At 32.0% G+C, this 19356-nt stretch overlaps 1 protein-coding gene across 2 annotated transcripts in view; it reads left to right on the plus strand.

Annotated features, from left to right (window-relative positions):
- Positions 1 to 19356, plus strand: part of ABCC9 (ATP binding cassette subfamily C member 9) — a 190340-nt gene that overhangs the window by 146439 nt on the left and 24545 nt on the right. For both annotated transcript variants that reach the window (XM_074268855.1, XM_074268856.1), the window contains one exon: positions 6219 to 6321. In XM_074268855.1, coding sequence (XP_074124956.1) covers positions 6219 to 6321 — 103 coding nt within the window. The remainder of the gene's footprint in view (positions 1 to 6218; positions 6322 to 19356) is intronic.

Consider the following 19356-nt stretch of genomic DNA (forward strand, 5'->3'; position numbering starts at 1 on the left):
TGCATGTCATTCTCTTCCAGAAGAATGTAGAAAAATGTAAATTCTTTGTGGGTAAATATTATTTTGATTTTTGGTTTTATATTCCCTATGTTTAGCAATTAAATATCTGTTGAACTGAAATGCTAAAATAATTTCATAGTAAGACATAATGGTCCTCTATCAGATCTTGTTAAATAAAATTGAAAAATAAAATGCAATTAAAAAGCTGGCAAAATGTTGAGAAATTTTACTGATATTAATTTAATATATAGATAGTTGAATAGCATTTATGCAGAACTTTTTTCTTTAATATAGTATATTTTTATAAAATTTGATTTTGATCTAGGGGAAGTAGTATTAAACTCAATTGAAATAAGAACTACTAAAAGACTAGAATCTATATGCACTACATATTAACTTAGAAAACTATATGTTAACATTATCTATACGTTATTGTATTTTTATTTATTTTGTGAAGTATTTACCAATTCTATTTTTAATCTGGTTCAGGCCACTTTGAAAAATATTGCAGGCCACAGCCCTGAGACATTAAAGAACTGTACTGAGATTTAGCATATCCAAAGAACTCATTACCTTCCACTCAAACCCAGTCTACAATTGAGGAGCACCACTATTCTGCAGATCATTCATATTTCCAGCTTTGGAGTCGTCTTTGACTCTTCATTCTACCTAGCCCCCAATATTCAATATTTGTTGATTCTACTTTCATAATACTTGTTATATCAAACCATTTTCCTTCATTTATACATTTAGGCAATTGTCACCTCTGACTTGGACTATTACCATAGCCTCCTAATTACTTTTTCTGTATCCATTCTCTCCCTTTTCCAATCTATCTTTGACATAACTACAAAATTGATGTTCCTCGGGGACAGACTGGACTATATAATTCTCTTGTTCAAGAAATGCCATTAGATTTCAATTGCCAATAGCATTAAATATAAACTCACTTGTCCATTTAAAACTCTTATTTTAGACAGATTAATTTCATATTATATCAGCTCCCTTCACACTCACTATGTTTCTATGTGTGTGTGTGTGTGTGTTTTGACGAGGCAGTGGGGTGAAGTGACTTGTCCAAGTTACACAGTTAGTAAGTATTAAATATCTGAGGCCAGATCTGAACTCAGGTCCTCCTAACTCCAGGGATGGTACTCTCTCCACTGTGCTATCTAGCTGCTCCACACTCACCATGTTTCACCCCTTTTCTGTTTCTCACATACTTTTTTGCCCATAGGCTCTCCCCTATTCCTGCAATGCACTCTGTCCTTATTTCTATCTTTTTGAATACTAAACTCATTCCAATAGTTACTCAAATGCCACTTTCTACATCAGATCTCTGCAGATTTTGGAATACTTTATATTATGTCACCTAATACTATGCAATATCATGTCTTTCTCAAATGAAAGAGGTAGAAACTGAAAGCTTCCAAATGCTCGTTGTTTATTGTTGACAAAGAAGTATTTGATTCTGTAGAATAAATTGTTCACCTTAAAGGCCTCTTTTCCAGCAGTTTTTCCCAATTTACAATCCAAAATCAGTCAAGATTCTTTCATGAACTCACCTAAATAACCCTATTCAGTGATCACATTATCAAATAAAAACTATTCAATTACCTCATCATAAACATAAATAAAGCATAAAATTGGGAGATGTGTTCTTGTCAAATATTTGCCAAAGAAAATTACTAAAACATCCAAATCTATTGAGCCAGAAATATTCTACTAGTAGTAATATAAAAATGTCACTGAAGAAAAGAAAGGCCCTGTGTATACCAAATTATTTATACAAACACATTTGTAGTAGCAAAGAATAGAAACAAAGTTTATGTCCATTGATTGTAGGATGAACATGGTGAATAGAGAAAACCTCAAAATAGTTATATGAAATTTATGTAAAGTAAAGCAAGCAAACCTGGAAAACGATATGCATGACTATTGCAGTAGAAATGGAAAGAGCAAAAATGATCAATACTAATATATAAATAAAAATATAATAAACACAAATAACAAAGCAAACAAGCTGAAGGCTTCAAAATGCTAATGATCAAGATTAGACTCAAATCAAGTTTATGAAAAGATGCCTTCTTATTTCCTTTGCAGAAGTAGGGTATAATGGATGTGACATCATTATATATGATGTTAGATTTTTGATGTGCTATTTATTTTTGCAGATTTTTTCCTTGCTTTTAAAAAATAGATTTTATTATAATGATCCTGAGATAGAAGGAGAAAGTAGTAAAGTGGTAAATATAGTGAAATAAAATGTACAAAATTTATTTTTAAGAAATAGATTTGCTATTATGGTGGAAGAAATCCTATGCAGAGTCATAATTGAAGAGAATATCTCTGTAGATGTTGAATTCTCCAGATGCTACTGTTTTCATAAAACATGGTGCTGGTTTCTTCAAGTCCTAGAATATTCTTGGAAGAAATATATAGCTACTCAAAAGAGTTTGACTTGACAGAATATTCAAGGAACAAATGAATGAAGAATATCTATTGCATGTGATCAATAGACCTTTTCCATTAATATGTATGCCTAGGAAAGACTATACAGGTGGATAGTGAGTTTAATTCAAGATTAACTAGGAACAGTAGCAAGCTACATTATAACAAAGCTTTAGGAAGTTGCAAAGCTCCTTTAGTGGTACTAACCTTACTTTGAAAATAAAGACTTACCTTTTTAATATCAGCATTCTGCTTTTGTTTTTGTAGATCAGATAGATATGGAATGTCTCATGAAAAATAAAAATGCTTACACAGAAGGGCAGTAGAAAGTTACATGGAGGATGTGGGAAACTTCAAAGAAATAGAATGAAAAAGATCAAGAAAATATGTGAGAAAGCAAAGATGGTCTAACCAGTTATCTATCAAGGGTGAGGAATGAAAGGTGGATAGCCAGATTACACTACTATTACTTGCACAATATCAGGAGACATCAAAGCAAACTTATAGGAGGACAGAGACAAGTGCCTGTCTCCTTATCTGTAGTAGTGATTTCTTCAATAGAATGGAGACTCCTTAAAGGCCAGAGACTGTTTTACTTTTTCTGTCTGTATGTGTAAACTTAGTACCTGGCACATATTAGGTTTTGAATGAATGTTGGTGATTGATTGAATCATTGAATCAATCAACCAATGGAATCATTGTACAATTAAATTACTATCAGACCCTTTCATAGAAATATAAATGAAATCAATAAAGAAAACAGAAAAAGTAGGTGGAATTGGAGACTAAAAAATAACATAAATAAATAATAAGTAAATAGCTTTGTTATCTAATAAGTGTAATTAAGTATAAGTCAGAGAAACAACAAAAATTATAATAATCATAACAATGGTATTATATGTGTATATACAATATGTGTATGTATATATAATCTGTTAAATCCAATTAAATCTATTTTTCTATCTTTCTATCTTTGGGGACAATTTTTTCCTAAATATTTGCAAGAAAAAAACAACAACTATGAATTGAGAATGCACTTAAAATTTTAAAAACATTTAATATAAACAAATTACTAAATCTAAGACAAGGAGAAATTTTAATTTTTTTTTTCCTGAAGCTAGGGTTAAGTGACTTGCTCAGGGTCACACAGCTAGGAAGTGTTAAGTGTCTGAGACCAGATTTGAACTTCTGAATTCAAGGCTGGTGCTCTATCCACTGTGCCACCTAGCTGCCCCTAGAAATTTTAATATTTAAGGAGAAAAATATATTGAAATAAAAATTTAAAAGAAACCATTAATTTAATTTAAAAAAACAAATCACTAAAGTAAAAAATGATAAAAATCACAATAAATGATAAGAGATTTTAAAATATCAAAATTTTTATACTTAAATTATATACCAATAAAATTGAAAATTATTATTTACAATTAAAAAGTGTCCCAACTAACAAAGCAATAGATTGAATAAAAATATAATGTCAGGGGGGAAAATTCAATAAGCTATAAATGCAGTGCCTTGAGAAACAAATTTCAGAGTAAAAGTGATTCAGGAGTGAATTCTATCATGCATCGAAAGACCTACAATTCACCTAGTTATTTCTATGTCATAAATATGGTTCCTATGCACAATACAGGGAAGGATAAAACAGGAATTAGAACCATAGATTACTGATTAATCAATACATCAATTAGAACTGATATAAAATAATATTATTTTGTTGTTGTAGTTTCCGATGGGCTGAGTAGTATATACAAATGTAAATCAACCCATCTTAGGGAATTTCAAAAAATCTAATCACAAAATAATCAACATTGCTCTATTTTACTTAAAAATGAATATAAAGAGAACTACCATGTAAAATAACCACAAAATATATTAAATATTTAATGGCTAATCTACCAAATTAGCATATGGATTTTATATCAATCAAAATACAAGTGAGGTATATAATTAGACACAGTAGGGCAGCTATGTGGCGAAGTGGATAGAGCACCAGCCCTGAAGTCAGGAAAATCTGAGTTCAAATGTGACCTCAGACACTTAACACTTCCTAGCTGTGTGACCTTGGGCAAGTCACTTAACCCCAATTGCTTCAGCAAAAAATAAAAATAATAAAATAAGATAATAATAATAATTAGACTTATTAATAACAAAATTCATATGGAAGAAGAAAACTTCAAGAATAGGAAGGGCAACAAGAAGAAAGTAAGGAGGGAGTATAGTATTGTCATCTTGAGTAAAAAATTAAAGCAGTAATTACCAAAATTATCTGATCCTGAATAAAAGATAGACAAGTAGATTAGTGCATTGAGTTATTTAGTAAGATTTTTAAGAGAATCATACAGTAGTGTATATGCAGTACATTTAAAATCACAAATTATTTAATATGGAACTTAAGGAAACTGGATGCTGTTTGATGGAAGATCAATTTCAATCATAATTTTATACTTTATACAATAATAATAAGTTCCAAATGGATATATAGCAAATATAGAAAGTCACATCATAAAAAATAAGAGGAAAATAGTAAAGATTTTTTTCATAATTATAAATGTGGGAGAAGGGAGATATTCTTAATCAGATAGGATATTGAAGAAATTCTAAAAAGGAAAATCTTTCCTTTAAACAGATACCCAAAACTTATTGAATAAATACCTAAATTTGTAAGATGAATATCTATTACACCAACTAGTCAAGCAATTAAAAGATTTAGCTTTCAAAATGAGAATGAAAAAACTATCAGCAGCTATTTGAGATTTTTAAAAATTACTAATATTCAAATAAATGCTAATTTTAAAACTCTGAGTTATTATTTCCTACCTATCAAGTTGGCAAAAATTGTTAAATGTGAAATAAATTGAAAGATTATTGGAAAATCAGCATGTTAATTTTTTTCTATTCCTGTCGGAGGTATGAATGTGTGGAGTTATAATTGACTACTTTGGAAAGTAATATGACATTTTCCACACTTCTTGATCCATCAATCCCATCAATATTAGATTTATACCACAAGTTGGTCACTGACATTAAGAAAAGACCTGTATGTATAAAATTATTAATAATAGCAAACTTTATAAATGCAAAGCTCTGGGAATAAACTATATTTAACAATCAGAAAAATCTTTAAAATTATTCCATATAAATATATTAGAATATGACTGTGCTTTAAGGAATGATGGATATAAATAATATGAAAGAAATACTTATGGTAAGTGAGGAAAGAAAATCCAAAAGAATAACTCATTATGATCATGTAAATAAAGACTACCTTAAAAAGAAAAAAAAAAGCCAGATAAAACAAAATTCTGGTTAAATACAATGGATAATATTGCCATTGTCTTATTAAATAAAAACAAATAGCTTCCTTTTCTCTTAGTAAATATCACATAAAGTTATATGATTGCATTATAGTCATTTGGAGTAATTTTTTCTGGTTTTGCTTAGCTATTTTCCAAGATTGTAATGTTTTATTTTGTTAAAAATAAAATTTGCTGATTAAAAGAAGAAACTTTTTATTGGAAGTTCGCTTTTCTCAGCCGTAGGGCAAGAAAGGAAAATGTCTGTTTGCCCCATCTGTATTAACTCTACAGTAGAGCAGTAGCAGTTGACCTTTATTTTAAGTAGGAGTCCGTTTACTATTCTTTCTATCTCCATTAATTTGTCACTATGTTGAGCAAGCAGTGAAGTAGTAGTAAGTGGCTGGTTTTTATTATTTTTCCCATTGTGTGGCTAACATCATAACTTTTTTTTGGTTTTGTTTTCTGCAGGCATGAAACCAGATTTAAGCAACGCATGTTAGAGCTGACAGACACAAACAACATAGCCTATTTATTTCTCTCAGCTGCTAACAGATGGCTGGAGGTCAGGACGGTATGTTTATTTCTTAATTTCAAAATAGAAATCAAATAAAAGTGGTATAATACAAAGAGGGAGACAATTCTAAGAACCCATCTCATGCAGAAATTTAGGACCAACTTTGGGTTTAACTGTCCTTTAAAATAGACCAGGTTTATTTATGTTTTACATTAAATTTGTTTTATTATTCCAGCTAATAGTAAGACAAATAATCTCTCCTTCCCCCCCCCCAAACAATTCACTCTGTACCACATTTGTCTTTTGATTACATAAGTTAATGGAAGGACAAATATTTATATACCTTCAAAAAGAAAGTAGTGTTCAACTGAATAAATTTGTTAAGTGAACAGATATACTAATTTTCTTCACTGTACTTGTTTGACAGATACATTTGATTTTCCATTTTCCATTTGATTGGAAGGATGTTATTAGCTCAAGTAAATCCATTGTTCCCTTTTTCTGTTCTTAGTGTTGCTGCTCATTCTGAGTTCCTTTTCATATGTTCATGTTCTTTGCTTCCCTCTACTCCAGTATTTTCTATTCTTTTTTCTTTCTCTACTTTTGTCATTGTTTCTGTTCAAGGAGTATCCTCATTCTTAATCTGGCTTTCAAGATGCTAAATCTCAGTTATTTTTAAACATAATGGCCCAGAGGAAGGTTCATCCATTAACATTTGGCCCACATTGAAAACCTAGCTGGTATTGAAAGAGGCACTGAAGTACAGGAGGGTATGGTGGGTAAATGATGAAAAAGTACTAGCCACAGAATAACAATTATTCCTATTTATGAAATATGAACATTGTCACTGTAGATAGTGACAGTTTGATGTTATAGCTTTAAATTTTCTACAGGTTTGGGGGGGAAAAAGGAATGTTCACTTATTCAGCAAGTGATATATTTCATGGAAGTATTTTTATCAGTACATCCCCAATGAATTTTAACTATGTCTAGGTTTATATCAAGCAATTCCTTCTATAAGAAATTTAGAAGAAATGAAAAATAATCCATTGGATGACAGAAAAATCCACCTAAGATAGAATGTCTAGTTATATTACAGGTACATACTGATGCTAAACTTGATTACTCCAGTTCCTCTTAGTGCCCCATATTCCCTTATTTTGTTGACACAGATTCCCTGCTGAGCAAAAAAATGACTCAGTCGAATTAATATTACTAAGTTTCACATTTAAATTAATGACTAGCCATCAGTATTAAATTCCTTTCAGAATGAATGGAGGGGAAAGGTTCCCCCATGTGATCTTTAGATATTAAAAAAGTATTTTTCACATTTTTCATGCAGAACCCGGATTTCTATTTAGGTGTTTATTTTTTATCCTCTCAGAGGAAAATAATTTCTCTTCTTAAAAACTTAGTTAAACTCTCTAAAATGGTCAAGTAAAATATGCTACCCACAGGAAAGGGAGAATAAAAATAGCCTTGCCTCTGTTTTTCTCCAATTCATGGAGAGCAAATGTATTTTCTAGGAGAAAAGTATATTTACTTTGAACTTCAGGTGAGTGGGCATTGACTAATGTCTTGAGTTTCTACCCTTTAGCACTTTCTACTGTCAGGTCAATGGGCAAGAGTTTTGTATGAATCTTCAAGTAAACCATATATTCAGTCCTCATGACCCAAAGGAAAGTTGTTTGTGACTGAAGTCTTCCAAGAAAAGAAAAGTTAAGGGAAAAAATAGAAAGGCAAAGAAAGAAATCAAAGAAAAAAATAAGCCTTCATTTGTACCCAGAATGAAAATATTTTGCTAAGTGAATCTCCCAGACAATGGTTGAAGGTATTTTATATATTAAAACCAGAAATCTTTCTCTTTCTTTGTCTCTCCATCTCTCCCTTCTTTTTCTCTGTTTTTTTCCTCTTCCACACAAATACACATACCCACACACACATACATACCCACACACACACATATATCAATTTATGTGTGAAAGACAGCATATTGCTCCTTGTGTCTTACTCACAGTTCTTAATATATATTTTCTGAACTTAATTGAGTAATGAATTGCTCTTTGGTATATTCAGAGGCATAACTAACATGGGGATAGAAAGAAAGCTTTGTACCAGGGTGGCAACATGATAGTAATTTTTACCTTCCCAAGAAAAGACTTTCCTGTGATGACTACTATTCCTAATCTTTGTCTTACAACAATATGCTTATCTTAATTCATGATTTTCATCCTTTCTTAGATAATAGTAAAATTCCATTCTGCTTATGTACCACAGTTGGTTTAATTAGCCTCTAATCAATGGGTATGTATATTATGCCCAGTAATTTGCTGATGTAAAAAGTGTTCCTATAAATATTTTTGTGTATGTGGGGTTTTAGGGAGCACCATCTTCTAAGAAGATAGGACAAGTATTGAAATTTCTGTGTCAATGGGTGTTGACATTTTTGCCAAAATTTTTAGCATAATTTCAAATTGTTCCCCAGAATGATTATAATAGTTCAGGATTCCATCAAGCGTGCACAAGAATAACTATCTTTCCACAACCACTCCAATATTGATAATCCTTATTTTTGTTGCCTTTGAAAATTTGATGGATGTTAGGGAAAATATCAGAGATGTTTTGATTTTCATTTATAATTAATGATTCAAAGCATACTTTTATATGATTGCTAATGGTTTATAATTCTTTTTATTTTTAAAAATTGGTTTTAGTGTTTATATATTGGAAGAAAATTGGGGCACATTTTGATATAACTTGGAGTTCAAGATATTTTCAGTATAATTCGTCTTCATTTTTTATTTATGTCTAAGAGACCATTTAAAGATATATTCATACACACACACACACACATATATATACACACACATGCATATATAACTCCATTATTTTAGCACTTTAAAATATCCTTTTTAAATAATAGCTTTTTTTCGAAATGTGCATATAACTTCCTTTCTTCCCCTTCATGTTAGCAAATTGAATAGCAGCAGCAATGTAATAGAAATTTCATTTGACTTGGATTCAGAAGTCAGGTTCAAGTCTTGAACTAATACTTACTAATTTATTTGATCTTGAGCAAGTCACTTAACTTTTAAAAAATATCATGTTTTAGGCATTCATTAAATTAAGTTAATAACAAATATATTTACCCACAAGGTGGCACTTTTGGTCACTCAACTGATCTTGCTTCATGAGATGGGTTACCTCATACTCTAAAAATTCCAGTGATGTTTTAGTGTACTCAGCATATATACTGGAAGAGTAGTACCAAGTTATTTATTTCTTTCAGAACATAAATTACCATCTCTCCCTTTTTTTCAGTATTGGAGGATGGTACCTATATTATTGCAGATTTGACAATGAGAATTCCCCCACCTCTGAAAAACTTGACTTTTTAAAAAAAAAATTAACTTGATCTACTTAACTGAATTTTAGATAGTTACCTACCTACAGAAAAGATAAAATATTTTAAAGTAGTATTTACAGCATTTCCTGTTTGACATAGACTCAATAAAAGTAGTACAATAATACAAATAAAATATCCTGCAAACTACAGCAATATTTCACATCTCTCACATGTCCAGATAACAGCCAGACAATAGACAGTTTTCCAAAATCAAGAGTTCTAAGCTGTTTCATTTTCTTAGTGCCCACAGATATTCCTCCCATAAGTGGGTAAATGTATATAGAAAATACATCACAGTTCACAACTGATAATTGACTTGCATATATAAGAAATCTGGTCATTAGGAAATCTGGATGTCTTAGTTCTGGTGTGAACAGGAACTTCCCAATATTTAGAAAGAATATTCCCAATGTCCTATGGCTGGAAAGAAATTCTTTCTCTTGCCACATATAGATTATCTTTTGAAGAATAGAAGCTGTAGACTCAATGGTAGACCACAACAAGGAGAAACAATTGGCTTGGAGTCTCTCTCTGACATTGAGACTTTTGTCTCTTATCCCTCTTTCTATCCATCAAATTTAATTTGAAATGTTAAAAAAATAAAGGTTAAAATACCAACAAATCAAAGAATGATAAAATTCTAAAAGAAGAAAATCATTTGGCTGGTAGAAACATGAGTTAGAGTATGACCACCCGGGTTGCTCTGGCAGAAAACTAAGTATTTTTTTTCTTTGTATGCCAAGTAATGAGGACTTTACTTGTGTGAAATGTATCACTACAACATAACCTTTGAAAGCTGCTTATGTTAAAAAAAAAAAAACACAATGTTTTCTCTTCATTCCTTTGCACTAAACAATTCCAGCTTCTCTGGCATCTGCATTTCCATTTGCAAAAATTGTGTAACTCTATCTAAAAGCTGTCTTTCCAAGGCTTTGTCTTGCTGTGTGGTGAAAGGATAAAAGAATATTCACATATAATGAAGCCAAAAAAATGAAAGAATGTCTTTAGAGTCAACAGACTTAAAATTAAAATACTCCCAAGAGTGAGTCTATATGAGGGATTGTGAAACCAAGGGAAAGTTGTGTTGTAGGCAATTCTAGGTGATTCCAGGAGTCTAAAATAGTCATATGTTAGGGATCTTCATTTAGAGATCTTGTATTGCTTTTTTTTTTTTTAAATTAAATCAAATCTCCTGTTGTAGGATAATATGTCCAAAATCTATCTACTCCTTGGACACTAATATGCCCAAGAAAAGATCTATCCAACATGAGTATAATTCTGTGGTTTTTGTATATTTCCCAGATTTGTAGATAATGGTTACTTTCACTAGAAATCCACATAAGTATTTTTGAACCACTACAAGTCAGATAAGGTATTTTTTAGTGGAACATGTCTCTATAGCTAAGAAACAAAGCTTTACTTTGTCTTGATAGTATGTCAGATTTGAAAAGTCTGAACCATTTAGGTTCACTCTGGTTAGTTCATTTAGAAGCATGGAAACTCCTCTCTTGAGTTGAAACTGTCAGTCAGCAGCAGTGGAGGAAGTTTTGCTTTTCACTGAATTCATTGAGCTGATTGATGATTTGGGCATTGTGTAACCACAGTAACTAGCCAATGCCATTAAACCAAGAATCTCCACTAAATATCCCATCGGAAGTTATCCAGAATTTCTGACTTTGTTTTCTCTATTCATGTGATTGCCTTTGACTTTTGCAATGCCTATTTATTGACACAAAAAATTATACAGGCAACATTATTATTCAGTGGTTCTTACTAAAATTTTTTTAATGATAAAAGAGGTAAAAACAAGAAGTTTAAATGAGATCCATAACTAATTTAAATCATGGCTTAGATGAAAGCCATTCTAATCAAAAGCCTCAGTCTTCTATGTTACTATATCCGTTATTACCGAAAAGAAGGAAATAGAAGAGTTTTGATTTTCACTAGGAAATTATTCAGTGATAACTTCTATGATCCTTTGCTATATATAAAAAAGAAAAATAAAAAATCAAATATGAAAAAAGATCAGTCATCGACAAATTATGTCAAACCTTGAATCATATGCAGAAACTTCATTTCTTAGGCAGTAGAGAATCAGGACTGACATACCTAGATTTATGCATAGGGAAAAGAGTATGAAGGATGATTTAGAGGAAGGAGAGAATAGAGATAGGAAAACATTGTAGAAGGATAGTGCAACAATATGATAAGAACAAAGCATGTGGTATATAGAATAATGGCAGTGGGAATAGAGAAAAAGGGAGGAGCATAAGAATTCTCATAAAGGTAGAATTGAAATGATTCATTAATTAATTAGTTTGCATGTGAAATATGAGGGAGAGAAAGACAAAATAGTATAAGATTTCAAACATAATAGACTGCTATCATGATACCAATGGTAGTGACATTGCCTAAAAATAGTTTTAGATTACATAGAGCAGATTTTAGACAATACAAATTTGAACATCTTTAGTTTGAAGGGCCAGAAATGCACTTAACTATAGATGTCTTGTAGATTAATGGAAGCATAGATTAGGACAAAGGAAATCTGTGGTTTGAAATACAGATTTGCAGATTATCTGTTTAGAGTTAATAGTGGAAATCAGTAAAGCAACATACATTTTTAAGAGTTTGATATCTACATTACTAGGCAAAGATAAAATAATGTCTGTTTTCAAGGAGCTTATTTTCTATCAGAAGAGACAATACACACGTACAAAGCACATATAAGGTAGCCTTGTGATGGGAAGACCAGGGCAGCTCTAGCAGTGGGGGGGGGGGGAACTAATAGAGACCTCACATTTGAGCTGTATCTTAAATGAAAACAGGATTGGATTGAATAAGGTTTCTTATTCAATTTTCTAAAGTTACTAAAGGAAAGAAGAGATGTTAGAAAGATAATTAGGAAACTTCAGTGCTGTCAGAAAAGGAGCTATGAAGGACCAATGATGTATAAGGTTCTAAAAGTCAAAAAAAGAGAGAGTACATAAAAATGAAGGTTTATGGTAAGGTCAAGAAGGATTTCATAGAAATTTCCCGATTCTAGACAAATAAGAATTTTATATAGAACAACTCACAAAATGGCATACATACATATTAATAACTGACTAGATTAGAATTCCTTAAAACCATTTTTCAGACTTCCAAGTCAACACTATTCTTACATAAAATTGAAAAGCCAAGAATATATGTGTCCAAGGTCTATTACCTCATTTCAATGTCTTTTTTATCCTGCCTTAGCATTCTCTTCTTCTCCAGATATCCTGTAGTCTCATGATGCTGGCCTTTCCTGTCAAAAAGGGAAATGGTCTGATTAACTTATACACACCAAAGTTTTATGAATTTTATTTGCTACCCTGTCCAAAAAAATCATCATATATTTAATAGGCTATGAAAAAAGGCAATGCTTAATCACAAAGCACAAATTACTAATGGTAGAATTGGGAATGGGAATATCAACATACCTCATATCATGTGCCTATTCTAGCTGCGCAAGAACTATCTCAATAGTGAACAGGAATTAGATAAGAACAAAGGGTTTTAATGATGGTGTCAAATTAGCTTTCTAACTATTAGAGCTGTCCCAAAATGGAATGATCTGCCTGGAGAGGTGATGTGTTCTCCCTTCTTGTAGTTCTATATCAGAGGCTGAAAGAACAATTTATCAGATATGTTGGAGAATTCCTTTCAGTTAGACTAACTGGCTACTGAGGAAACTTCCAACTCCTGAATTCTATGATTATGAGGGGTGCTTAAGTAGGTTGTTTTCAAGGAATGGAATTTATCCTAGCAAATAAACAATTACAAGACCCTGCCCTTTTAAAGAAAGCTTCAAAGAGAAAAAACAAGAACAAATACAAAGGATAGTAGATTTTAAACTGATTCTTTCTCCTCATTTTATATATGAAGAAATAAGCTCATAGGAATGAAATGACATCCATATTCACATGAAATTAGTGGCAGAACCAGAATATGTGTTTTGTCATTATACTTTTTAAGGTAAAATGTTAAATTTACTTCTGCCATGATTTATAGTATTTAAATGATGTCTCACTTTTTATCTCAATGACGAGTCAAGATAGTTCTAAAATCATACTTTGAAAATAATAAATAGCTCAAGATAGTTCTAAAATCATACTTTGAAAATAATAAATAGCTGTGATTTTTCTTCCCTCCTCCGGAAAGTGTTTCCCACCATCACCTACCCCTATTCATTCTAACCTGAAACCAGGATCAATAGATTTCTTTAAAATCACTTACCCTTCTAAAAACAAAACAAAACAATTCCACACCAATAGTTCACCTGCCATGACCAAGTTTCAGCACACTGAAATTGCATACTGGACAAAGAATCAAAAAGTCTGAGTTGTAATCCTGGCTCTTCTACTTGTTAAGTGTATGATCCTTGTAATTTACAATTCCTTCTATCCCAAAAATTGAGTTAATATCTGCTTTGGATGCCTTTCAAAAACGTGATTTGAAGAAACACTATAAAGGCAATATAGAAGGATAAAGGATCAGTGTTAAATGTTAGATCATCATAATTTCATTTCCTGTAAAAATTTTACATGTCTGATGTAAAACTGTACACAAAGTCATATGTACCACAAAATGCAGAAGGTTGAAACTGCCTTTTTAGCTTCACAGAACTGCCAATGATCTTTTAAAAACAATTGTTGACCAAATTGTTTTGGACAATAAATTCCACAGGTGGTGTAATTATTGCTTTTTGCCTCTTGTGATGGGACAGAATAAAGTAAGACATTGATCAGTTGATTATTAATTAAAATTGTTAGTAGTATAGAGCTGCATGAAGGCAGCATCTAACCTATCTGTCTAGGTTATCTAGAGTTTATAAATGTCAACATGCTGCAAAAAACCTTTATTCTTTTTCTTTTAAAATATTTACAACAGAAATAAACATTTGGATTTTCTTCTAAATTTAATACCAAGCCAGAACTAATCAAAACACACTCTTTATACAGAAGGAAAGCACTTATTTTGGACATAAATGTTATAGATTTTGCATTCTTGCAGCACCTTTCAAAACAAAGTTTCGTAGATTTTTAAAACTTTAATTAATGAGACTATAATTCTCTTTATTTTGCTTCCATAAGAAATTGTTTTCACTCCAAAATATTGGAAAGAATGCTGGATTTGGGATCAGAGTTGCTGGATTTCAATGCCTACTCTTCCATCCACTTTTGTGTAAACTTTGATAAATCATTTCATCTTTCTGGCTCTATTTCTTTATCTATACAATGAGAGATTAGATGCTCTGTGATCTCTATCACATCAGCTCATGACCCATCTAGGATCTTTTATCCTATGTGATTTTGGTATGTCTTCTAAAAAAGATTCCATATTGAAAAGACTAGAAGTCTTCCTATATATCCAATAAAGTAAAGCCAACAAGTCTTTATTAAGTGTCCTCTATGTGTCAAGCACCATGTTAAGTTCAGGTATGCAAAGAAAATGGAAATAAAATCTCTCTAAATGGAGAAGAGATCTTTTAATCTTTTGTTGTTATCCATTTAGCACTCAGGTTGTTCATCTCTTATGCCTCATTCTAGCTGTCTAACTACCCATATCCTCTTTTCCAGTCATACATTTTCTTGATGATATATTTTACCCTGCTTTTTTGCATGCAAGTCCTTATGGATAAATGATGATACGTATGTCTACCATGTATTTATCACACATGAGTATGCCTTAAATTTTAATTGTCCTGAGATCTTGGGAGTCTTTTAATCAAAATAATAGGACATCAGCAGCAAAATGTTAGTATTAAAGAGATAGGTCTTCATAACAAGAGAAACTTGGAACTGTTGAAATTTCTGTACAATTTTCTAAATGCATCTTATTCCATTCTCTCTTCTAGTCAATTCTGAACCTCACCCATTTTCTACATATTAACTATCAAGATATAAGTACATAATGAATTTCACATTCAGTTCAATTATATAATCTGGTCCACCCCTGAAACAAAGAATCTAAATTTCATGGTCATAAGAAGGAGATAAATCTATGATTAAACTCTGGGAATAAATTCCTAGCATAAAGGGTCTTTTATATGCCAGGGATACAAATGTAAAAGTAAGAACAGTCCTTGCTGCCAAGGAGCTTTCATTCTCCTAGAGGAATATGATAAGTATGATAATATGATAAGTAAACATTAAATATAGGTATAGAAGTTCTGTGGTGAAAGTGATGAGCAGTGTTGTTGAGTCATTCCTTTTTACCTTTTTGTTACTCCAGGTCTAGATGGGTTTTTCTGTGCAAACACTCCTTTGCTCTAGGAAATTGTATAAAGTGATCTGTATTTTTTCTATGTTTTTGTGGCTTCAAGACTTTAACCAGAGACAGTGTTCTTTCAAAACATTTCAATGATAGATCTGTTTCTTCCTCTTTGAAAATACCCCATTGCCTTCTTGTTTCTAATAAATATACTAAGACTAGCAAAGGTCTATGATTAACAGTGTGTTTAAAGACAAAGCAAGTATTTAAAAAAAAAGAAAGGTAAACATACTTTTTAGTGTCTAGAAGTAAAGGCACATAATGAAGCCCAAAGAGAGGAGAATATACTGATTTCTTACCTTGCAGTCTATATCTCAGGAAGATTTCAACAACAACTTCTATTTCAGTCTTCCATCTGCTGGTCTGCTCAAGCATTCTTGCTCCAAAAGTCAGATTTTGAGAGTTGAAAGGCGCTTCAGTCACTATCTATTGCAATCCCTAACCAAAAAGCATCTTATACTTAACAATTGGTCATTCAGCTTCTGCTTCAAAACTCTTAATGGGAAGAACCCATTACCCCTAATGACAGCCCATCACATTTTTATATAGCTCTCATCTTTAGGAAGATATTTCTAATATTAGTCCCTAGTTGATGCTCTCTAAGGTCAAATGGAACAAGTCTAGTCTTCCAAAGTACAACAATTAAGATACTTGCAGACAGTTATCTTGTCTACCCATCCTCAGTCTTCTATTTTCTAAGCTAAATATGCCTAATTCTTTCAACTAATCCTCATGTGGTATGTATTCAACATTCTGGGTGCCCTCCTCTGGACACTCTAGATTATCAATGTAATTAAAATGCACCAACATAATTTGTAACCTGTCATTCTTCCAATAGAATGATGATTCTAGTAATTCACCATCATCAGGGTATGAATTGTTTTCAACAGTGATGATGCATTTATCATATGTATGCATACTCTTTTCCAGTCCTCTTTGTGATCAACAGTTTTTTGACAAACAGAATAAAAATGATCTACATTCATTTTGCTAATTAGGATGCATAAAAATCACTTAGTAAGACTCTTTCATTTATTAGGATTTTATTTGAAATAAACATTATTTGAAACTGAGGTATACCTCTCTCCCACAGGGGTTCCTACTTTTATAAACTCAGAGATAGGATTCGATTCTGGGGAATTTTAACACTACAGAGAAGATCCATTTAACCCTCTGGCTCATCATATCTCCACCTGTAGTTATTCCAGGAAAATCTTCTTAAACAAATTTCAGATTTTTTTATGGCCAGAGTCTTTCCAAAAGAATTTGAGAGGTCCTTCTAGAAAAGTTATTCAAAGTACAAAATAATAGATTTGAAAAATAAGACTCTATACATTTCATCAACTATAAAAGAAACAAAATATGAAACAGTAACCTATCATAAATAACTTACAGTAACCCATAGATACATAATACACATGAACCACTTGAAGGACTCATACTGACGACATTCATAAACAGATACTAAAACCTATTACTTGTTCTATCATAGTCTCCCAGGAGATTAAGATTCCTAGACAACTGATTCAGGGGACTGCTGAACATTTTTCCTTTTTATCTCAGCCTGTATTGTCTGAAAAGCAGTGCAAGGTCCAGATTTTCTGGCTAGCCAGGTAATATCTGGGGCTTTCAGGCACTAAAATGATTCTATCAGTGATAATCTAGCTCCTCAAAGAAATGGGACCGTTGCAACGAGCATCTACTGTTGTCAGTCAGTACATGGACTTCAAAATACCATAAGTCATGAGTTTAAGTTTATAAACTAACATCCATTTCATGATCACTGTTCAGTCACCTTTTCTCAAGGAAAGAAATAAATCAAAGGAGAAAGCCAACGATATATGATAAAATCTTAAGCTCATCCACATGTACATATGTATGTAACTGTTTCTAGGGAAAGAGCAAAATCCATTGGGGAAATTCAAGGGAAAGTTGTTGGAAATGTCCTAAGCCAGACATTCAAAAATTTTGGGTTAGTGGACAGCTCTTCTTGCCTCAGTGAACACTTTTCTTTGGCACACCTCTAATTCCAACACTTTCTACCCTTGTCATAGGGACCAACTAGTAGTCTCTGGTCACTTTAGCAAGGGCCCAAAGCATGTAGTCAACAGAAGTTGCCTTGTTCAGCCTCATCACCCTTGTATTATAAAAAGATTACATTTTCAAGAAAAAAATATCAGTTATACAACTTCTATATTGTGCCAGACATATGGCTTTAACTAACTTCTGGAATGAACTGGATTACTTTTCATATGCAGAAATTTTCAAAGAAGTTGGGTACTTATTCTGAGGAGTCTGATCAGGCAGATAAATAGATTTCCATATCTAGCTTGGGAAAGTCATTTGTACCTTCCAGGCCTCAGTTTCTCTATCTTATTTAGAGTAAGTGATTTCTAAAGTTCCTTCCAGTTCTAAAATTCTATGGTTTTAAGTTTCTGTTTTGTTTATATGTAGCATAGTATATCTTTCCATAGTACTCCAGTCGTGTTGGATTTTGTACTATCTCTTCTATAATACCCTCACACTTTTCTGATTCTGTGTCCTTTGCTTCTCCTTTTTTATCCTCTTTATATACTCATGGATTGCCATAGCCAAAAAAAATCATCATGAAGTGTTAACTTACTGGTCATGGTTTTTTTGTTTTGTTTTTATTTATTGGAGTTAGTCCTCAGAAAGAGGATTGTTACTTTAGCTAAAATTGGTACCTTTCTAGCATATTACAGTGCACTAGAGTTTATGTTATGCTTACATATCCTTCCAAAATTCAGAATCACGTCTATACTATAATGAAGCATTTGACTTGTTTAGGAGAGAATATAATAACCTACTGTGATTATCATCTGGTGACAATCAAACAGTGTTTGATGTGGCAGGACAAAATGTTGCCTAAAAATTCTTAAGGCAGAATGTCTCCCACCTATACATCAAGATCATTCACAATTCCCAAAGATGTACAGCACCAGAAATAACCATATTCAATCAGGCTTTGATAGTATATCAGTTGAGGTACAATGAAAAAGTATTTGTTATCATGATGGAGATCCAGCACAGAGACCAAGTTGAGAAGGAATTCTCTGTGGACAGCAAGGGCCTCTAGATGCTACTGTTTGCAGATAATGTTGTATTGGTTGCATAAAGCTGTAGAACAGGTAAGAATCTCCTGGAAGAAGTCTGTAATAATTCAAAAGTAATTTGAACTGCCAATCAACACAGCAAAAACCAATTGGATAAGGAATATATACTGCCTATATTTCAATTAACATCCCATGGCATTTGTTTATTGGTATGATTCTTGGACAGATAGTATAGATGGTCAATGAGTTGAGCCCTGATTGGAAATTGTGAAGAAGATGGGACTGCAACATTTTTGGGAAATTACAAGGCTTCTT

The sequence above is a fragment of the Sminthopsis crassicaudata genome, chromosome 5 (assembly GCF_048593235.1).
Source record: "Sminthopsis crassicaudata isolate SCR6 chromosome 5, ASM4859323v1, whole genome shotgun sequence".
In the NCBI taxonomy this organism is placed as follows: Eukaryota; Metazoa; Chordata; class Mammalia; order Dasyuromorphia; family Dasyuridae; genus Sminthopsis; species Sminthopsis crassicaudata.